At 37.5% G+C, this 24,119-nt stretch overlaps 1 protein-coding gene across 2 annotated transcripts in view; it reads left to right on the top strand.

The window, feature by feature from the left end:
- LOC126245504 (trafficking protein particle complex subunit 11) overlaps window positions 1-24,119 on the top strand; it is a 106,110-nt gene that overhangs the window by 24,710 nt on the left and 57,281 nt on the right. For both annotated transcript variants that reach the window (XM_049948320.1, XM_049948321.1), the window contains exons 5-12: window positions 1,195-1,368; window positions 1,492-1,722; window positions 1,976-2,117; window positions 10,301-10,474; window positions 17,243-17,321; window positions 17,393-17,447; window positions 21,952-22,159; window positions 22,253-22,455. In XM_049948320.1, the coding sequence (XP_049804277.1) occupies window positions 1,195-1,368; window positions 1,492-1,722; window positions 1,976-2,117; window positions 10,301-10,474; window positions 17,243-17,321; window positions 17,393-17,447; window positions 21,952-22,159; window positions 22,253-22,455 (1,266 nt within the window). The remainder of the gene's footprint in view (window positions 1-1,194; window positions 1,369-1,491; window positions 1,723-1,975; window positions 2,118-10,300; window positions 10,475-17,242; window positions 17,322-17,392; window positions 17,448-21,951; window positions 22,160-22,252; window positions 22,456-24,119) is intronic.

Here is a 24,119-nt window from a genome sequence, read left to right on the forward strand (position 1 = left end):
TTCTAAATTGAAAACAATGTTGAAGTAGAGTCAGGTTATTTCAATAGTTATTAAAATGTGATGCATTGAGTCTAATTTTTAATAGTTGTACTGGTATTTGGGGGAGGGGGAGAGACTACGTGAAGTTTTGCAATCCAGACATGTAGCAACTCTGGCTCATGTGATTTCATGTGAATCGATATATATGATGCACTACTGCATTTAATGGTTTACTTATTGTTCAGCCGAGCAGTCTAAGGCGCCGCAGTCATGGGCTGTGCGGCTGGTCCCGGCGGAGGTTTGAGTCCTCCCTTGTGTGTGTGTGTGTGTGTGTGTGTGTGTGTGTGACAGTTAAGTCCCATAAGATTTCACACACATTTGAACATTTTGAACTTATAGTTCTGCTTCCTGTTGTAACTATATTCTTTTAGACTTGGTTCCAGTAAGTGTTTTCATTTATCGCATACAGGTATTGACAATGGTTCTATCTTCACATTTGTAAGCACATGCTGCCTATAAATGAAACTCTTATGTTTCGGAGCTTCCACGATTTTGTACAGAAATGCTGTTATGCATAGGGGACAAATGGAATTGTGAAGCCTTTTCTTAAAATGCTACATGCAAGTCCATGCAGGATGTGCCTTCATTCTTATGAGTGAAAAATAGGACGTGCCACACACTGTCGCATAGATGTGTCTAATTCAGTAAAACTGTACTGAGCCCGGTGGTGCAATGGTTAAGACACTGGATTCTCATTTGGAAGAATAGCAGTTCAGATTTTGGTCTGGCCTTACTGATGGATTTCCCTAGTTTTCTGTAAACTGCTTAAGGTTAATACCAGGATGACACAGTTGATTTCCTTGTTTGTCCTTCCCAATCTGAACTTGTGCTCCATTTCTAATCACCTCACTCTCAGTGGGACAGTAAAATGCTAGTTTTCTGTCATTCCTTTCTTTCGTGAGTGTTAATAATGTAGTACAAAAATGGTTGAACCTGAATTTTTTAAAAAAATGAGTGAGTGTGAACTTATACTACTGCAAAAGTATTTATAACTACTGATCAATATCACTGCAAAATGTGCACAGAAGATAAACTTAAAAGCAATGCAGAAGTTACTATACACTGTAATATACGTGGTTGTATTTTTTATTATTATTAGTTTAGACATGCTTTTTGTTCCATAGATCATTATGTCTGTCTGTTCTTTTTTTCTAGGCTTGAAAATGCATTCTATGATTTGGCACAAGCTTATTATCATCATGAAGCACGTAATGTAAAGGGTCATAGAGAACAGCTGAACAAGACTACTCATCAGTACCTTTTTGTGAGGCACCAGTTCAAGGTTGGCTTTTTGAATGAACTGAAGCAAGACAACCATACTGCCCAAAAGTGAGTCACTTCTCCTGTAACAGAGAGAATTTTTCACAATGTTACCTGCATGATACATGATATAACGCAACTTACATATCTGACAATAGTGAGACATAACACCATTTATGTACCCCCTTTCAGACATTACTCGCAAGCATACAGCAACCTGCTGGAAGTGAGAGTTGTAGACACAAATGCCCTAGAAGTCAAGACAGTGGCAGGTTTCATAAATTACAAACTATGTAAAATAATGTTCCAGCAGAATTTACCAAGGGATGCTATCAATCAGTTTCGAAAACACACAGAACTTTTTAGGAGCTGCCTTGGGGCAAAAGATTTAGCATTTGAACACCATGCTTGGATGTCAAAGCAGTAAGTAGTCAGCACAGTGTTTCGGTCTCAAACTCTTATACTCTCTGTGGCTTTTGTTACAACATTCCTACGTCAAGGATACTGTGATTACTTGGAGTTTGTTACTAGCTCCAGCAGAGTATCTAATTTTAAAAAGTATATTATCAAGTATAGATTGGTGTTACATTCTATTTTGATGCTGTTTAAAGTTGATTTTTAGAAAAATAAGTAAATGGTATGTCCATAATTTCTTTTGAAAGTTGTATGATTTCAGATTTTGTGCTTTTGGTGAAATATTTGAAGAAGCTATAAGGCTTGGACTCCCTGCATTACAGACACAACATCCAGGGTTCTATTACCAGCAGGCAGCACAACATGCCACTGATAGAAAGGTGTCTTGTGAGGAATTGTGCAAGGTTTGTGTATGTCCCCCCCTGCTCAGGGCTTTTTTTTAAAAAAAAATTGTGTATATCCTCATTAGGAAGAATTTTGAAGCAGCATTGCTTCAAATTTGTCACACCATTTCAAACTTTTGCTTGTGTTCTGTGCTTCTCTTAGAAGGATTTCATCATGTATAGATTTCAAGTGTAAAGTTATGTAGAAGGAGGTATTGAAACCAGTATGACAGTGATGAGAAATTCAGATTGTGGTAAGAAATGTGACATGCAAATCCATAGTGTATGCAATGATATATAAATCAGCTTCTTACAATAGTAAATTTAATGTAAAAGCACTTTATTATGCTTTGTAGACTCTGTCATTGCCACATTGCTGTGGTGGTTTGTGAGACTGCAGATTGTGTAGATTAGTTTGCTTCAGTGTAGGAGTCCTGTGGAGTGTTGGTTGCGTATTTGTCATTAAGAATAATCTACATTCGTTTGATATTGCCATGTTGTTGTTGTCTTCAGTCCTGAGACTGGTTTGATGCAGCTCTCCATGCTACTCTATCCTGTGTAAGCTTCTTCATCTCCCAGTACTTACTGCAACCTACATCCTTCTGAATCTGCTTACTGTATTCGTCTCTTGGTCTCCCTCTATAATTTTTACCCCCCACGCTGCCCTCCAATGCTAAATTTGTGATCCCTTGATGCCTCACAAAATGTCCTACCAACCAGTACCTTCTTCTTGTCAAGTTGTGCCACAAACTCCTCTTCAACCCAATTCTATTCAGTACCTCCTTATTAGTTATGTGATCTACCCATCTAATCTTCAGCATTCTTCTGTATCACCACATTTCAAAAGCTTCTATTCTCTTCTTATCCAAACTATTTATCGTCCATGTTTCACTTCCATACATGGCTACACTCCATACAAATACTTTCAGAAACGACCTCCTGACACTTAAATCTATATTCGATGTTAACAAATTTCTCTTCTTCAGAAACGCTTTCCTTGCCATTGCCAGTCTACATTTTATATCCTCTCTACTTCGACTATCATCAGTTATTTTGCTCCTCAAATAGCAAAATTTTCATTTCCTAATCTAATTCCCTCAGCATCACCCGACTTAATTCAACTACATTCCATTATCCTCGTTTTGCTCTTGTTGATGTTCATCTTATATCCTCCTTTCAAGACACTGTCTATTCCGTTCAACTGCTCTTCCAAGTCCTTTGCAGTCTCTGACAGAATTACAATGTCATCGGCAAACCTCAACGTTTTTATTTCTTCTCCATGGATTTTAATACCTACTCCGAATTTTTCTTTTGTTTCCTTTACTGCTTGATCAATATACAGATTGAATAACATCAGGGACAGGCTACAACCCTGTCTCACTCCCTTCCCAACTGCTGCTTCCCTTTCATGCTCCTCGACTCTTATAATTGCCATCTGGTTTCTGTACAAATTGTAAATAGCCTTTCGCTCCCTGTATTTTACCCCTGCCACCTTAAGAATTTGAAAGAGAGTATTCCAGTTAACATTGTCAAAAGCTTTCTCTAAGTCTACAAATTCTAGAAACGTAGGTTTGCCTCTTCTTAATCTTTCTTCTAAGGTAAGTCGTAAGGTTAGAATTGCCTCACATGTTCCAACATTTCTGTGGAATCCAAACTGATCTTCGCCGAGGTCAGCTTCTACCAGTTTTTCCATTTGTCTGTAAAGAATTCGCGTTAGTATTTTGATTCCGTGATTTATTAAACTGATAGTTCGGTAATTTTCACATCTGTCAACACCTGCTTTCTTTGGGATTGGAATTATTATATTCTTGCTGAAGTCTGAGGGAATTTCGCCTGTCTCATACATCTTGCTCACCAGATGGTAGAGTTTTGTCAGGACTGGCGCTCCCAAGGCTGTCAGTAGTTCTAATGGAATGTTGTCTACTACTGGGGCCTTGTTTCGACTTAAGTCTTTCAGTGCTCTGTCAAACTCTTCACGCAGTATCATATCTCCCATTTCATCTTCATCTACATCCTCTTCCATTTCTATAATATTGTCCTCAAGTGCATTGCCCTTGTATAGACCCTCTATATACTCCTTCCACCTTTATGCTTTCCCTTCTTTGTTTAGAACTGGGTTTCCATCTGAGCTCTTGATATTCATGCAAGTGGTTCTCTTTTCTCGAAAAGTCTCTTTAATTTTCCTGTAGGCAGTATCTATCTTACCCCTTACGAGATAAGCCTCTACATCCTTACATTTGTCCTCTAGCCATTCCTGCTTAGCCATTTTGCACTTCCTGTTGGTCTCATTTTTGAGATGTTTGTATTCCGTTGTGCCTGCTTCATTTACTGCGTTTTTATATTTTCTCCTTTCATCAATTAAATTCAATATTTCTTCTGTTACCCAAGGATTTCTACTAACCCTTGTCTTTTTACCTACTTGATCCTCTGCTGCCTTCACTACTTCATCCCTCAGAGCTACCCATTCTTCTTCTACTGTATTTCTTTCCCCCATTCCTGTCAATTGTTCCCTTATGCTCTCCCTGAAACTCTGTACAACCTCTGGTTCTTTCAGTTTATCCAGGCTCCATCTCCTTAAATTCCCAGCTTTTTGCAGTTTCTTCAGTTTTAATCTACAGGTCATAACCAATAGATTGTGGTCAGTCTACATCTGCCCCTGGAAATGTCTTACAATTTAAAACCTGGTTCCTAAATCTCTGTCTTACCATTATATAATCTATCTGATACCTTCTAGTATCTCCAGTATTCTTCCATGTATAGAACCTTCTTTTATGATTCTTGAACCAAGTGTTAGCAATGATTAAGTTATGCTCTGTGCAAAATTCTACCAGACGGCTTCCTCTTTCATTTCTCTCCCCCAATCCATATTCACCCACTATGTTTCCTTCTCTCCCTTTTTCTACTCTCGAATTCCAGTCACCCATGACTATTAAATTTTCGTCTGCCTTACTACCTGAATAATTTCTTTTATCTCATCGTACGTTTCATCAATTTCTTCATCATCTGCAGAGCTAGTTGGCATATAAACTTGTACTACTGTAGTAGGCATGGGCTTCGTGTCTATCTTGGCCACAATAATGCGTTCACTATGCTGTTGGTAATAGCTTACCCACACTCCTATTTTTTTTATTCATTATTAAACCTACTCCTGCATTACCCCTATTTGATTGTGTATTTATAACCCTGTATTCACCTGACCAAAAGTCTTGTTCCTCCTGCCACCGAACTTCACTAATTCCCACTATATCTAACTTCAACCTATCCATTTCCCTTTTTAAATTTTCTAACCTACCTGCCCGATTAAGGGATCTGACATTCCACGCTCCGATCCGTAGAACGCCAGTTTTCTTTCTCCTGATAACGACGTGCTCTTGAGTAGTCCCCGCCCGGAGATTCGAATGGGGGACTATTTTACCGCTGGAATATTTTACCCAAGAGGACGCCATCATCATTTAACCATACAGTAAAGCTGCATGCCCTCGGGAAAAATTACGGCTGTAGTTTCCTCTTGCTTTCAGCCGTTCGCAGTACCAGCACAGCAAGGCCGTTTTGGTTAGTGTTGCAAGGCCAGATCAGTCAATCATCCAGACTGTTGCCCCTGCAATTACTGAAAAGGCTGCTGCCCCTCTTCAGGAACCACACGTTTGTCTGGCATCTCAACTTTATTGCCATACCTTAACTAAACTAACAAAATGTCTATTTTTAGTTTTAACTGATATCAAGGATGAAAAATTATAGACAGTGTAATTAATGCACCACAAGATCAATGTTCTTTCACATCCGAGTAAATCCAAAGTCCCTTATCATTAATTCTAGAAATCAATTCACATTTTCAAAAGTATATTCTGTTTCGATGAAGATTTAGGTTCCTATTAAATCGTATTAGTAATGCTTTACATTTTGATGAAGACATTATGATAGTACTAAAGTTGCACTCTCTCTTAATTACTAGGAGGTTTTGTGTTTTTTTACCCATAAATTTTAACTTGTTGTTGACGAACCTTCACCTGCATATTGCAACTCTGAATATCAGGTTACATGGAAAATCTACCTCCACATCATGAACAAGTTTATAAGAATGATATGTTTGAGAAAATATAAGGCACTCTTGATGTTGTTGTGGCCTTCAGTCAGAATGGTGTTCTCTGTGCTCTGTGGTCGTATGTCCTGTGCAAGCTCTTCATCTCTGCATAACTACTGCAGCCTACAACCTGGTTACTGTGTTGGGAACTTGGTCTACCTCTACAATTTTTACCCTTTGTATTTCCCTCCACTACAAAATTGATGATTTCTTGATGCTCCAGGATATGTACTATCAACCAGTCCCTTCATTTAGTTGACTTGTGCCATAAATTTCTTCCCCATTTCATTTCAGAACCTCCTTTTCAGTTAAAACTTTCTGGCAGATTAAATATGTGGGCCTGACAGAGACTCGAACTTCGGACCTTTCACAGGCAATTGCTGTACTTGAGCACTTTCCAGTGAAAGGCAAAGGTCCCAAATTTGAGTGCAGGTCTGACACACACTTGTAATGTGCCAGGAAATTTCATATCAGTGCACACTCTGATGCAGATTGAAAAATTCATTTCTCTTTGTTGTTCAATCCACCAATCCAATGTTTCATATTCTTCAGTAGCACCCCATTTCAAAATCTTCTATTCTCTTCTTGTCCGTACTATTTTGTTGTCCATGCTTCACTTCTGTAAAAGGCTACACACCACACAAATACCTGAGAAAAGACTTCCTAGTGCTTAGATTTGTATTTAATGTTAAGCATTCCTAAAAGATGGAAATTTGTTGTATTGCTTTTGAAAGTCTGCATTTTATATATTCTGTACTTCTGTATCATCAGTTATTTTGTTGACCAAATTACAAAACTAATCTGCTATTTTAAATGTCCCATTTGTTGATCCAATTCCCACACCACCATCTGGTTTTCTTCGACTAAATGCCATTTGCTTTGTTTTACTTTTGCTGATGTTCATTTTGTAACTTCATTTCAAGACACTATGTATTCCGTTTAAATGATCTACCAAGTCTTTTGCCACCACTGACAGACTTACAGTGTCCTCTGAAAACCTCAAAATTTTTATTTCTTCTCCCAGAACTTTAGTTCTCTTTTCAGATGTCTCCTTGGGTTCCTTCGCTACTTGCTCCGCATACAGATTGAATAATGTTAGGGGTAGGCTACAACTCTGTATCAGTCCCGTCTCAGCTGCTGCTTTCCTTTCACGTCCTTTGACACTTATAACTGCATTCTGGTACAAGTTGTAGATAACCATTTGCTCCCTATTTTTTATCCATGATATCTTCAGAATTTGAAAACACATATTCCAGTCAGCATTGTCAAAGCTTTCTCTAAGATGATTTTGGCTATATGGTAATTAGGCCAAGGTCTAAGGCAAATTCCTGTGCATAACATTTTGTGTCCTAATGCTGGAGACATCATCAGGAGCTATAAAGACTCGCATACTCATTTCAAATGCAAACAAGCTCTGCAGGCGAAACTGTTTATGCATATCCATGCAATGCTGAGACTGTGACATCATCACATCATTTCCTAAGATTGCAGAGTCATGCCAACATATTTTACAGAGCATTTAGACCTAGTGTGTAAGAGACAATCTACACCTTTCAGCCATGAATCCCTTGGTATTCCTCTTGGTCATTTCCTTCACATCTTCATTTCATGTATCTTCTTGGGAATCCCCATGTTTTCCATTCTCTGTGAAACAGAGGAACAGCATGGCATAAGATGTGGGAGGTCAACTGTTCACCTCATATTTACAGTGAAGAAGCTCCAGGAGCACCATTATGAATCTGGAGAAGACCTTGTGATGGGCTTTCTCAGTATAGAAAAGGCATTTGATAGCATCTGTAGAATAAAAGTTTGGGAAATGCTAGAAAAGAGGGAGTGGAAAAGAGAGACAAGAAGCAGAATGGAGAAGATGCACAATGGAAGTATGAGTTTTGTGAAAATGGTAAATGAAAGAACAGATTGATTTTAGCAAACGAGTGATGTGAAACAGAGCAGAGTTGTGGCACCTTTCCTCTTCATTGTGCCCATGGATGAGACAGTGACTAAGTGGCAGAAAAAACTGGAGAAGACAAGATGAAAGCAATCGCATTCGTGGATATAGGAACAGCTGGATGCTTGGTAGCAAACAGTATGACAGTATGGGAATGAAATTTTGTGTAAAACAATGTGAGATCATAGTTACAATAAAAAAGATAGACGAATTAGTGGAATAAGAATGAAAGGTGAACAATTGAAGAAGGTGGAAAGTGTCAAGTACTTGGGAAGTGTGATAGATGAAAATGGAAGAAATGAGAAAGATCAGTGAATGTGGAAGACAAACAGAAGTGTTAGGAGCCTGGTTTGGAACAAAGATGTCCCATTAAAAAAAAAAGCAAGGAAGTAATATATAGAAGTTACTACATCCCAGTAATGACATACCTTTATGTATCTGAAACAGGGGTAATGAAGAAAAGGGATGTGAGTATATTACAGGCATGTGAAATAAAGTTCTTTGGAAGTGGAATAGGAGTGGCAAGGAGATATTGTATGAATAAAGGAAGGGTTAGAGAAATAGTGAAAGGGGAACCCTTGCAGATCAGGAAAGGCACGTCAGTGCTAAGATGATATGGTTGCTTAAAGGGAATGGAAAACAGAAAAGATACTTTGCAGTTAGATGCATTGTTGACCTTGGTACTAAGAAAAGCTCTTAGTGCCAACTTCAGCACTGCAAGCTCCGTATCAGATGACAGGATGACTACATAATCGTAGAAAACAGTCTGATGTAGTGATTCCTGACCATTGTTTGGATAGATACAAACAGACTTGACTCTCTGAGCTTGTTTGAGTATAAAACTAATAGTGTATTTGAGTCTTTATAGCCTCTGATGATGTCTCCAGCATTAGGACCCAAAACGTTAGGCACAATACAATGCCTTAGACCAAGGCTGCTCAACCTTTTTAGGCTGGAGATCTACTTCATACAGTATAGTCGATTATACAATATGGTGGCTAACAATGACTGTTTCATTGAACACACTTCCTACATGTCCTTTTGTTATATTGTCTCGTAACAAAGTCCAGTCACATTCCAATTTTCTTACTTTTCTTCACTCACCATGGAGCAACTCTAAGTCACAGAATAAATATTTTGCTCGCGCAGGCGAAACGCGCGGCCTCGCGATGTATCTTCACTTTAAGCCAATAACAATAGAAAGGTCGTTGAACTGATCAGTCTCTTCCACCAGCTAGTATGGGCCAAGGGATATTATAATAGTCATTTTCCCTTGCTCTGTTTACGAGTGGGACACGAAAGGAAATTACTATAGTGGTATGTGGTACCCTCGACCATGCATCATACAGTGGCTTGTGGAGTTTGTATGTTGATGTAGATACATATTCCTTCCAATTTCCAGCTTTCTCTTCTTTGTCTGTTTAGTACTTAATGTGGCAAATGAATAATGGTACTCTGACATAACATGTGAAGTGCTGCTGAAGTCAGTTGACAACTGCACGTTAATTACCATGTGTTAACATTTTTTGGATGTGTACATTATTAGTATGAAGCAAATATTGATTTGGAAACTTTGCATTTGGTAATATTTACACTTCAAGACATTTTTATATTTTTGAAGAAATAACACAAAAAAGAAGCAACTCATTGACTATATAAAGCAGTGTAAAATAAATGAATAAATAAAATGTGATTGATGAATCTTATCACGGAAAAGCAGAATTTCCTTCCTTAATAGCAGGCAGAAAGCAAGTTAAGAAAAGCAGGAGACTTGACATTTTATATGCCAACTATTTTTTCCTCTTGTGTGCTTGTTTGCCTTCCTTCGTTATTTTTTCCCCTTTCACAGAAGAAAACATTACATTGTATATCCCAAATATAAATGTTCCCATTACTGTTGGTTTGCATTACTGCAACTATTTATTACTGATGTAACTTCAGTTTCTTCTGTCCATCACCAAATTATACATGTGGTGAAGGTTCTGTTCTTTCAGTGTATTTTTTACCTTTAATATTTTGAGTAAATTTATTTATTTATTTATTTTGAATAGATCTTTTGTAGACTTTTGCGTTGTTGTATCGTAGTTAACTGGAGAGTAAATATGAAACATTTTAGCTTTAATCATTTGTGGTGATGCTTTTATTTAGAAGTGCATAAAAATTTATGTCTTTCAGCATGTTAAAACATATCCAGAGCCAGATCCTTTATCTGGTGAGAGCTCTCTGGAATTTTATGGTCAGCGGCCCTGGAGGCCTGGTAAGCTGAGTGCGGAGCCTCCAGATCCTTCCAAAGAAAAACAAGGTGTCCAAGCTCTGCAGTATCGGGAAAAGAATACTGTCAATCATTCGGTAAGAATACCAAAAACTAGTGATTATTATTAGATCCACAATGGAGCAGCATGGACTACACATCAGATGCTAGAGGCATACTGATAGATAAGGAGTTTTTAGTAATTTTCCCAGTAGATGTACTGGTGATTTACTGGATATTTTCATTAATATTTAGTGTTAGAAGTTTAAAGGTGACACCCAGGCTGGCCAAAATTTCCTCTGCTCTTTTCTGACTGTGTTAATTGTGTCAACAGAGTTTCAAGTTTTCTTAATGTGCAACTGTCTATAAGTTCATGCAACTTAATCAGATATGTGATTAGCCTGTAGCGAGAGACCTGGTAGAGCTGATGCTAACTCAAAATGGAATGTCTTCCTTACAGAGTACAGCTCAGCTGTACTGCCTGGATTTTCATATTCTTCACAACATTGATAGGGCAGAATTTTTCAGCATGTCCCTTCATTTTTCTGCTAGATGGTAGCATTGGATAATGTCCTGCACAGTCAACAAAACAAAACTGTTCACATGGCTTGATAAGCTTGGGGATACCTTCCGTTGTGTACAGTTCATACCAGTGAAAATACAACAAACACGACAACAGCAGCAGTACCAAATGTAACACTTTGAATAGTGTATTTGTTCCATTCTTATTGTAACAATTTTACTTTCAGACCTCTTTGATGATCTGGGACTGCATGCAACTACTGCATGTTTAACACTTTTATCTGTTTGAAATGCCATGTTGCTTATGCCCTGAATAAACAAGTAACAGCAAATATATACAGATCTATACAGTTACATGGTAGCCACATAGCAGTGTTTGGGCCTCTGGAATTCCACTGAAGTAATTATGGTTCACATCCCCTCAATTACCACCCTTCTCCCAATTTTTTTTGCAAACATAATACAAACATTGCTGATGTGTGCTGAACATGATAAAACATTAAACTACAGATGGGTGTATTGCACAGTCATTTAGTACCAGGATGTCTCAGCATATGCAGGCCGCGAGAGATAGCATTTCTGGCACTCATCCAATGGGATTGTTTAACTCGTGTGAAGTGGAACCAGGTGCAAAGTGCAACCTTATTGTGCTTAGAAGTGCATAAAACAGTGGCTTCAAGGGTAGAGCTTAGGAAAGTTGTCAACCCCCCTCTGCGAGACAATGTGTTAGGTGTCATCCTTATGGAAAGTCCATTTTTAAGTGCTGTCCAACTTAAAAATGAGACCAGTTTCCTGGATGCTTGCAAATTGTTTCTAACCACATACAGGATGCTGGTCTTGAGCACATTTGGCTTTTTCGTGATCACAAACTTTATAGGCTTGCCTACACTGAACTGAGACTAGACTTCACTCGTACCACATCAGAATGAGCCAACATTTAATTTGGTGAATAAGTTTCTGGTGATGGTCTACAGGCCAAGACAAATGCATGATGATGACGACCCACAGTACGTGGCACAACATTAGCATGTTGGCTGTATCCCAGTCTCGTGCTGGGGGTGGATGTCATCAACTGAGGCATGGATACTTCATCAAATTTATCATCATCTCGCCTTGGATCAGTATGTGCAGATCGTAAAGCATACTGTGTTTCTGAGTGCAAGGATGTGCTATCCCAGTGGAGTGATGCAGTTTCAGCAGGACCGCTCACTAGTTCACACAAGTTGAATCATGTCACAATGGCAGTTTGCAAAAGGCTGACATTGATGTGACTGACTGGCCTGTTGGAACATTGGACTTGAATCCCATTGAAAGTTTGTGGGCCAAAGTGAAGCATCATATAAATCTGCAGTGGTCGACACCGGCATCATGCACACCTAACCAGCTGTGGGACTTTTTGTTGGATACATGAGAGAGTCTTGTGGATGATGTGGCTTACTTCTAGAGGCCGACTACTTCCGTGCCTCATCAGATGAGGCAGGCAATTGATGTCAATGGTTGATGGACCTCATACTAGCCTCATACCTGATGTGAAACTTTCCTCATCTTGTATTTATATTCCAATATTTGATGCAACTGTATGTTTTTTAAGTGGAAATCTACATGAAATCATTGTACTTTAACTCTTATTTATTGAATTTGTGCTACTTAACACTTAATACGTGTAACCTGAATACAACACAAACAAGTCAATTTGAATCAAAATACAAATTATGTCCTTAACCTTCGTTGCTTGCGCAGACGACACTCGTCATTCACATGACTTTCCCACTCAATTTTGTCTGACAGGGCTGGATTGAGTTCGCGCCATTTTCAGTACCTTTTTGTTAACTCTCCGGCTGTTACCTCCAATCATTGTTGCCTTTCAGTTGCGAAAGATACATTGTTTATGAAACATTATTATAGTCTTGAGGACACTTGTCATCTGCGTGAGCTCTGCTGCCACAATCTGAAACAAAGTTAAGTCTGTATTACTTTATTGCTTTCCTAGGTTCAATCAATCTTTCATGTGTATAAATTTAAACGTATTGAAACTAATTGCAGTTACCTTCCTTGTTACCTAGTATTCTCTTTATTTTTAATTGTGGAAGTAATGTCAAACCTCGGACAGAGTTTAGTAGAGATCCTAATGTATGGCTGGAATGGTTCAATGCGCTGCTTGATGAAGATGCTCACAGTGATAGCGCTGACTCAGAGACTGAGGATTCTGTTAATTAAAGCAGTCATGATTGAGGAACAGAACAAGAAGTGTCAGAAAATGATGAATATGAATCACAGGAAGAAGTAACTCAAAAGGATGTAAATTTTTTTTTTTTTTTTTTTTTTTGGGAAAGATGGAATAACTAAATGGAGGAAAAATAAATATCCTACCAGTGTTAGAAGCAGATTTTGTAATTTTATTACGCATTTGCCTGGACCAAAAAACAAGCTCGTTTAAAAAAGACAGAATTAGAAATTCTGAATTTGTTCTTGGATGAAAACATAATAAGCATTATCACAACATGCACTAATATATACATCAGTTAAGTTTGTGGTAACTTTTCTAGGGAAAGGGACGCTAAAGAAACTGATGCGAAAGAGATCAGAGCTTTCATTGGTTTGTTATATCTATGTAGATCTCTGAGATGTTCTGGGAAGAGTATATCGAAATTGTGGGATAACTCAAAGGGAAATGGACTTGAATCATGTTATTTATGAGTAAGTGAAAACCAATTCAGGTTTCTATTGAAATGGCAGAGGTTTGATAATATCCGTGATAGAGGTGTTTGCTGAGAGATTGACAAGTTGGCTGCTACCATAGCTATCAGAGAGGTATTTGAACTATTCACGAACAATTGACAAAATATTTTTCCCCTAGTGAATATCTTACTGTTGACGAACTGTTGGCATTTAGAGGAAACTGTCCATTCAGGCAATATATTCCTAATGAACCAGCAAAGTATGGGTTGAAAGTGTTTGCTTTGGTTGATGTAATTTGAATTTAGAACCGTACATCGGTAAGCAACAAGAGGGACAATGTAATGTCAGTAATTCAGCTGAAGATATTGTTCTAAATGTATTGTATTTAGACTTAATAAAAAAATCACTAAGTTCAAAGTGTACAAATAGACCTATGGCTTTGTGGATGACACCAGTCATCCGCACAAATGACAATGTCACGAATTTTCGCGCGAGTAATGAAGGGTTAAGTGAGGGAGGTAGAGAATAAGAGCAGATAAATGCTAAAAATAGTAATATTCTGTTCCTTGGTGCCTCTCAAACATTTTCTTCATTTATTATGCAATCAGAGCACACAGAAGCTCTTTTTCAAGTTAAGATTCTTCAGGAGCACAAGGATAGCATTCCATACACTGTGCCCATTTCTCTGAGTCTTCAGAGAAACAACCAATGCAGAATATGCATTCATTGTCTTCTTCATCAGGCTGTATATCTGAAGCATTGTCCACACTTAAATTTGTATCAGACTCTTGATGCCTGGAAGATTGTTTCCTGTGGTTTTTTCCTTTTTCAAGAACAAAACTTTCACTTCTGTCTCCTTTGATTCTGTTACAACTTCCTTCTCTTTGAATTGTTTCAAACATCCCCTGTGTGGAGATGACATTAGCTACTTAACAGATTCAGAATGTGCTAATTTTACTAGAGCTGAGGCTCTTGATGTGGGCTGCTCATGTTGAGTGCTGGCCAGATACCATTTGGACCCATATTTAATCCGTTGTTTGCATGTAGTATGTCAAACTCCTGGTGTATTGTTAAGTCATTGTCTGTAAGTATATGTCTGTTACTCGGGAAGAGTCCTATTTCCCAGAAGCTGTTATAGCATTTTCCATTGTTACTGTTCGCGAGTAGGCTGCTCCAAATAACTTCATAACAGAAAGGGAGGTTACTACTTCACCTGGATTATTTGCCACCTGGTTTCTATTTCTTGGGGACTATGCATTTGAAATGGTCCCATGAAGTCCATGCAAGTGACTGCATTTTATGCATGGAATGTAGTGATAAATTTATGATGTTGATGCATTTTTCTATTGTTATGTCTGTCACACAAATGTCACATATGCCCATAAACTTTTAGCACAACAGGATTATCACCTGATAACATCACAAAGCTTACAAAATTGTCAAACTGCTTAGTAGAACTATGAGGCTGCAATAAGACAAAGCATTGTGCGTTTTGTCATCTGGTGTTTATAATTTCATACCTGCAGAATTCTATTTTCCTTCAAAATTTGGGAGAAATGAACCATAATTTCCACTGGAAAATGATATTCTACGCTTGTCCTGTCGATTGGATGGTCTTGCAGTTTTGTACCTGGTTATCTTTTTCAAATCATTATACATGTCCAGCAGGATTTTAGTAAGTATTGTGTGACAGAATTTAAACGTCTTGCACAGACTCATTACACTGAATATTTGGACATATTTTTCCCAGCGTATTTGTAATATTACTTAGAGATCAAAATGTATTAGCTCTTCATTACCCCCCCCCCCCTCCCCCGTATCTGCTTTCCCGGTTTGTCTGCTACTCCTGTAAATGCATAGAGACAAAACATTCTCTTTGGAAACATAATTTGGACCTGATTGTTTTTTAAATTGCCAGTGATAGTGAAATCTAGTGCTACTGAATGAAAGGGCAAAAGTATTGCTCTTCAGCTTGGTGCTTGCATTTGAGTGCATAATTTTTAAAAAGTATATTGTCACCAATTTCAGTCATGCCAAAGAAGCTCAATGTGTAACAGTCTCTTCATTGGGTCCTGTCTACAACTCAGTGTGTCATGTTTACTATGAGTAGCAATCTGTCCTTTTCATAATAATTTCTTTTTTTAATCTTGTGATACAGTCTTTGTTATCTTTTCCTACAGTAGCTCTCTTAAAGGCCACAGATTACATGCTACAGTGTTGTACTCACGACAAGACAGAAGCTACTACAGAAAGGCTGTTGGCACCCGCCATGACAGGGACATAAAAAGATTGGCCATATGGCAGAACTGAACTCAGATTCAACAAGTGGTGATCAAGCACCCAGACCATGAGCTGTTGCATAGCACACCAACACCCCTTTCAGACCACATGTAATGCTGCTGGTCAAATGACTACATGTTTTGCAATCAATGATGGCATCCTATATTTCCATGTATAATGTTTAATTGGTATTGATTTACTAATTTTGTATATAGTATGTCTCACTGGGATGATAATATATTGTTATAACCCAATATAGGCATTAATGGGCCAAAAGTTTTGTCACAGTGTGTGTCGAGAATGCTGGGTGTGGGACAATAATAATATTTGACTGTATGCTACTGTGCATTATTAAGACCGAATGGAGCATTTCCCCTATCAACCTGTGGAACACATATCCTTATATCTCTTTTTAAGACTAGAAGCCCTCTCTGTTCTGCTGATGTTAACATTCTGTGAAATGGCTACATCACCTATTCCAGTCCACTAATGATATACCCAGTATGTAGTGTATGTGGTATACTAGAAATAGCCAAGAAGAAGCATAAATGATAGATTAGATATTTTCATTACTGTTATAGATTCTTTAAAATATTTATTGTAACAGTCTCAGTTGTAATTAGTCATTCTTGAGAACTAGCTTCAGTCACATTTAATGACCATCTTCATATCTAAAAATAAAAAAAAATTAATGAATTCCTTTTTAAATAGGTAATATAGATTTAAAATATTTAGCATTCTTAATATTGCATTTGAATAAATAGATAATGTATACCAACAATATTAAAATTTAAAATTCTTAAAATCATTTTACAAATTAGTGTAGAGGAATATCTACTCCAGCAACATAGAAGTAATGTTGTTTAATTTGTACTCTCGTTCCCATTATCAGTTTCCCTGTTGTCAACAAACTCAAAGAAATCCTTATAATACAATTCAGTATGTCTACAAAAAATGCTAAGTGTGAAGTACAGTACCTTTCTCTAGAATCAGAAATTTAAAGTGTAAATCATTTTTGAACACTCTACCACAAACATGACTAATTATGAAGATGATGTTTGAAATGAAGTAGTACTCGGCTTACAAAACGGACAGACTAGCTTTCCATGACGTCAGACATCACATTATTCTAAGTTAACGAGGAAACATAAACAAGAACTGCAGTGAATGAACCATTTCAAATGGTAACTAGGTAGACACTGTATTTGCATAGAAAGTCAAATAATGCCACAAAGCTTATATTATTAAGCTGATTTTTTAAGTAGATGGCTCTGAATTAAAAGCACTTTCTTGTGTGTAGCTTCAGTGAAAAGTGTAACTCTTGTAATCTGTGTCTTATGTAACATCAGTCTTTCTTGATTACATTAAGGTTTAAATTTTTTCAGATGCTAATTATTGGACTTCTGAGCAGTGCAATATCACAGTTTAAAACATATAGATGCCCAAAAATGAGAAGACAACTGGGTGAGTAACTGAAGATATTACCTGTGTAAAAAATGTGTGTGAAGTTGGAAACTTATTTCTGGTATTTGCAGTGGTCCAGATGGCTGATGAATACTACAGTTCACAAGATTATGGAAAAGCTCTGACGTAAGTCAACTTAGTAATAATTACTTAATTGTATATTACATTTAATTTTTCATGCATTTTTTCCTGTTTCATTATGCTAAATTGTGTGTTCCCTCAGCATATTATAAATTTCATTATGCCTCTAGTAAAATGTGTTTCTATCATGACAACAACAAAAACAACTTTTTTGGGGGGAGGGGGAAGGGGGTTGCCCTCACTTTGCTTTGTATTGTAAGCTTCTCGTGATTTACTGTAACCTCTTTTCTCTACAACTTTGCACAATTTTTAAAGCTGATAAATTGTTTCTTGAACTTCCTGTACTTACAGTGTACGATCTTCAAAATTATTTATGTTGACTACGGTCGCAGGTTCAAATCCTACATCAGGCATGGGTGTGTGTGATGTCCTTAGGTTGGTTAGGTTTAAGTAGTTCTAAGTCTAGGGGACTGATGACCTCGGGTGTTCAGTCCCGTAGTGCTCATAGCCATTAATTATGTTGTCATTGATCACTAACAAATCAGCTTTTCAGAATAACAACATTGTAGGAAAAGATAGATTGCTACTTACCTTAAAGATAACATGCTACATTACAGACACGCACAATTATGACAATTACGCAGAAGCTTTCATTATTCTGGCCTGAGCTGCCAGAGCTGGCAGTCTTGTGTGCGTGACATGAGCTTGCTTGTGTGAATGAATGGTGTGTGTTTCTCTTTTTCTGATGAGGGCTGAGGCCGAAAGCATGTGTGTAAGTGTCTTTTAATCATGCTTGTCTGCAACTTAGTGTGTTATCTTTACAGTAAGTAGAAATCTATCTTTTCGTGCATTGTTGATACTCCTGTGAGGAGTACCATTGTTTTTAATTTTAAAAAAATAAGCTTGAGATATTCCTCTAGTTTGAGTACAGATGCATTTAATTTTTTTCTTTGCTGTAAAATATAGAACCTGGTGTTTTTTTATTGTTTGACCCTCCCTGCAACATCCATCACCCTTGTTACCTGTGGTGGCCATTTTCTTAGTACGTCACCTTTCTTAATTATTTCACATGTAACATGCAATACCACATAAACTTTGCAGCAAGAATCTATTATATTAGTGGTTTCTGATCATTCACATTTATTTGAATAATTGTCCTGTTCTCATTTTCCATCCTTCTATAACAATGCGAGCCTTGCGTCATCCCCACAGCTACTTCTTTTCATCTTCACTATAATGATTGCATTTTTAAGATTCTCCCACTTCATGTAGATTAAATTTTGCTCAGCAATGCTACTTCTCTTGATTCCTGTTCCGTTTTGTAAGGAGTTCTATGATCAATAGTGAAATGATATAGTTAGTTGCACACCTATGTGTTGCTGGTTCTTCGAAAAATTTGGAGATGAGCGTGCCTTTACCTGCTGTGCTACACCAGTTCTATATCTTATTCGATGATGCCCACGAGCTGCCACTTATGCACCTTTATGTGAAGCGAGAGAATAGCTGCTCAAGTTTTGCGTGATATGGTCACCTGTAGTCAAGTTACAACAAAATAAATAAAAAGTAAGCAGATGTTGATAAAATAAGAATTTTTGGTCAAATGTTAGGCAACAGTGAGTAGCTGCAGCAGACGAGAAAGACAAATCCACCAAGTTGGAAATAATAAGTTGCAATTGAAACAATTCGAGCAAGACTCAGTATCAGGGGTGGGCCTAAAATTGCAGTTGCATAGTTTTGTCAGCCACAAGACTCACCACATGATGTAACCAAAAACTTTAGAGGAAAACTCAGTTTACTAGTAAATAAGGTAACCAATCCTATGATAATCAGAGGAGACTGTAATAATCCAACAATCTATTGGGATAATTATTGTTTAGTTAGTGCTCGACATTACAGGATGTCCTGTGGAATATTACTAAATGCCTTCTTTGAAAACAACCTGGAATGGACAGTTCAGATCCCCACTTGTGATGAAATATATTTGATCTAATGGCAACAAGTAGATGTGAATTCAGTGAGTATGTACACATTGAAAATGGTATCAGTGATCATCTGGCAGTTGTAGCAACAATGATCACCAATGTACAAAGGGCAACTAAAACTAGTAGAGAGATTTATATATTGCATTGATTGACTGTTCCATGAGTTCTTGGTAGAACATGTTATACATTAAGAAACATACACAACACTGGTGTAATTTCCTATGGTATGAATTATTTGCTACATGAACCGGTTTTTGGCAGTTTTGCCAACATCAGGTATAAAGATAAATATATGGTGCAGAGAAATTTTGTTAGATCAAAGATTTTTAAATTAGTACAAGCACAGAGTACCTCCATTTCCAGAGATGTTAGAACTAGGGATAAAACAAGCGGTATTATTTCAGTGTAAATGCAATGTAATTTTGTGTGTGTGTGTGTTTTCCCAGACTAGATAAAGAAGCAATAGTGTCATCTCAGTGAGGAACTTGAAACATTTATCTTGGGACAGGAGCATGTAGAGGAACTACAGCTAAAGTTTTAGAGAATTGTTGGCCATGTGTCAGATGTAAATGTAACCCGTAGAACAATATGTGTTGAGAGAGACATTCGTGGTATACAGTCAGTGTGAAGACAGTTCTGAAGAAACAGGGATTACTGCATAATAGGTGGAAAATAAAGCACATGGCTATAGATAGATAGGTGCTGAATGAAACAAATTTTAATATTTTACGAAACTGAAAGAAATTCTGCTTGTTTGTAAAGGCTGTTAGTGATACCAGAGTTAGTGCCTAGTCACTTATGGATGAGACAAAAACTGAAATTGAGATTAGCAAATAAAAAGCAGAAATACATAACTCGAATTTCAAACGTTCCTTTATGAAGGAAAATCCGGAAGTATTGCCCCAATTTGATCTGTCTGTCAACTTTAATCCATCGCAGGTACCTCGAACAAGAACCTATGTCTAGTAGTTGGAAGAAGGTACAGGTTACACCTGTCTACAAGAAGGTTAGCAGTAGTGATCCAGAGAACTACCATGCGGTATCCTTGACAGTGATTTTTTTGTAGAATCTTAAAACATATTCTGAGTTCAAATGTAATAAGGTATCTTGAACAGAATGATCTCCTCCATGTCAACCATCATGGATTCCAAAAACATTGATCATGTGACACCCAACTCGCACATGTTTCACATGACATCCTGAAAAGCCTTAAATTGAGGCAGTCAAGTAGATGCAGTATTTCTTGAGTTCCAAGAAGCATTTGATTCAGTATCACATCTGTGCTTATTACGAAAGGTATAATCTTAAGGAGTATGAGCAAAATTTGTGACTACTAGATGTAGTGATTGATTAGTTTATTTACAGAGGGTGTGCGTAATTATACACGGAATGAAATGAGCAAATCAATATCATCATTAATAGTCAGTAGCATTCACTGGTGAGCTAGATGGTTTTTGAACAATTATGAAGGCTGTTCTGAACTGTGGTAGTGTGGTGGTTTTGTTTGGAAAAGCAGTACAACAGTGGCAATCTTCAATGTGTAATTGGTGGTATGAACTGATATCCTTTTAAAGCAACCTTTTTCACTAAAAACCATGAACTATGATTTTCAGAAAGAAGAGAGAGACATTTTTGTTTTAGGAAAAATTGTCATGTTTGCATTTTCATTCTGTTTGTGGTTTCCTTTCAAATTTTAGTGTGGCTTTCTTTCAACCTCTGTATGTTTCTCTGGTCAGCGAACTGTCTTGATAATGCTGTTTTTATTGGCATGAAATTATTATCTACTGCTCCCCTTGTTTTCCCCAGTTGCCATCATATTCTACATCAGCTACATATTATTGTTCAGATATTTGCAGAAATTCATTTGCACTGTTTTTAGGCACAACTATTAACTCTCCTCTGTCCTATGCAAGTTTCAACTGTGCCTAACTATTGTAGCCTAAATCCTTGTGAGCGTATGCATTGCATTCAAGTCATGGTCTGCAGCTACAGCCCCCCCCCCCCCCCCACACACACACACATAAAATACACACACACACACACACACTCTCACTCACTCCTCTTCATTACCAAATCAATAATTCAAGCTATCCATAGACGTTTGACTTTTTAGTGTGTTTTATGAGCTGACAAAAATTGCTCTTTGTTGTTCACACAGTTTGAATTACATGTGTATTGAATTAATGATAAATTGCCTGACTGCAAAAGTATCTTAGTATTCATTCCCAAGACATTGATATAAAATTCAGTTTCCTGTATGAAACATAATATGCTCACTATTTCATGTGAACTCCCTCTGTAGGCATTAAATGAGATTGATTTGTGTGACTGATATCCTCTGTTTTTTGCTTAATTTGATGATACAGTATAAATAAAATGTGAAAGCGAGTGAACCACGTGGCACTGTTTTATCAGATGTCACAAATATGGTACATATATGCTGCAAACTTAAATCTAGCTCTATGAATTTCTCTGAGTAGTTCAACAGTATTGTATAAATAGACTTGAACTTTAAGTGTGTTTGAAATGTAACAATGCTGCATCATAAGATTTAATTCTGTTAACAGCTTACTCTCACACATGCTATGGGATTATCGGAGTGAGAAATGGTGGCTTTTGCTCACAAACATTCTTACTCGTGCACTGAATTGTGCCTATCTTTCGGCTAATGTTCAGGACTATATCACACTTTCCCTTGAAGCACTGGCTGCTACAACTCAGCTTCCCCTTCCAGAAAAAATAAGGATACACAACAATCTAGAAAAGCTTCTGAAGGTTTGTATCAAACCATAGATTTGTTACTGTAGTGTAATGATCAGTAAATCTGTTTTCTGTTTCACAGGCTATTTACTGTTTGTTTTCTTTTAGAAGTTACCTCCTGATCCTGAGCCTAACATAACACCTGAAGAAGGGCTTCGAGCAAAAGATCTCTGGAGCAAAGCATCCAGAGCAGAACTTCTTACCGTCACTGTAGAAATGAACAGTATTACATCCTGCATTGAAAGCAGAGCTCGCTTCACAAAATCCAAGTATCAAGCTGATGAAAATGTTGTTATTGAAGTATTTATCAGGTGCCCAAAATTTCGTACTTTCATTTATAAACAGTGTGATGTCACAGCCGATAGTCTAAACTTTGACTTGTTTTTACCTGATTGAAAATAAATATCTAATTTGGTGAGAGAATTTGCCATATTAATAAATACATTCATTTTCATTTAATCATTGAAGATAATGGAAGTAATAGTCAAATTATTTCTGGAATCTTACTTTATTTGATAAAGATGTGTTATTTTGCTTTCGTGTGTGCAGTTTCGTATTTATATACTAATTGAAGTCTTTATTCTTAAAAAATTTACAGCGCATCTGATGTGAAGAAGTTGAATAGTGTTTTCAAGTTAAAAAAATAATAATAATAATTTATTGCATCATAGAAAATTTGATTTTGGGAATAACGTCATCTTCATTTATGAAGATGTTTGTGTATATTGTTCAGCACAAAATGGTAACCAAACAGGTTTTTGCAAAACACCTTGGGGATTTGTGTAATTTAATTTTGTATTATATTTTTTTGCTGTTTGTGAAGTGTGCCACTTTTAAAAAGTTCCAAGAGGCACCAGTGCTAGTAATAATATGAAATGTAACTGCAGCAGAGATACGGCAAATGACCAGTATACCCTTAGGTACTAGGAAAATGCACCATACACCCACATAGCAGAAATTAATGAGTAAGTTATAGAGAGATGCACCAGAATATCTGCTTATAATAACTGATCTTGATTCACTTATGTTATCAAAACAGTGGCAGTTGTGAGACAGTTCACTAATGACATAATATAGACGTCATGTGTGAGTATAATATAGACACTTTAATATAAATGACATTCACATTCACGCACAAACTGTATTTGCAGGTACTTGACAATGGCATAAATGCTGAAATGGTCTGTCATGAATAAAGATTAAACAATGGAAACTCCAGGTAGCCATATCAGCATTGTAATAAAAGACAGAGTGCTACTTACCATAAAGAAGACACATCAAGTAGCAGAAAGGACAGTTAAAAGGCACTCACACACAACTTTCAGCCACAGCCTACGTCAGTAAAACACACACGCACACGCACACGCGACCACCAACTCCAGCATCTTGGGCCAGAATGCAACATCACATGGGATGCAAGCAGCAAATTGGAGGGGGTAGGGAAGGGGAAGGGATGGTAGTGTATGGGTGGGGGAGAGAGACGAAAGCTGTCTGATGGGGTGTGCAGGGACTAGGCTACCAACAGTCACAACATCAGGAGGTTGTGGGGCAGGGAAGTGGGGAAAAAAAGGAGCAAGAAAGGAGAGGAGTGGGGAAAGATGGTTAGAAGTGTTGCCAGAGGGCTGCACATAAACAGGGTCAGAGATGAGAATTGGGAGAAGATGATAGGACAGAGGGAGTGAAAACTGTTGGGTGGAGGATGTGCAGACAGTATGTTATCATAGTTTGAGGCCTCAACCTACACTCCACTAGACAGCATTCATCTCTCTTCCCACCCGTACACTACTATCCCCACCTACTCCAGTTTGTCACTTGTATCCCACAAGATGTTGCGTTCTGGCCCAAGAGCTGGAGTTGGCAGTCGTTTGTGCATGCGGTGCGGTTGCTTTGTGTGTGTGTGTGTGTGTGTGTGTGTGTGTGTGTGTGTGTGTGTGTGTCTGTGTGTCTGTCTGTCTGTCTGTCTTCATTGTGCCTG

The sequence above is a fragment of the Schistocerca nitens genome, chromosome 1 (assembly GCF_023898315.1).
Source record: "Schistocerca nitens isolate TAMUIC-IGC-003100 chromosome 1, iqSchNite1.1, whole genome shotgun sequence".
Classification (NCBI taxonomy): Eukaryota; Metazoa; Arthropoda; class Insecta; order Orthoptera; family Acrididae; genus Schistocerca; species Schistocerca nitens.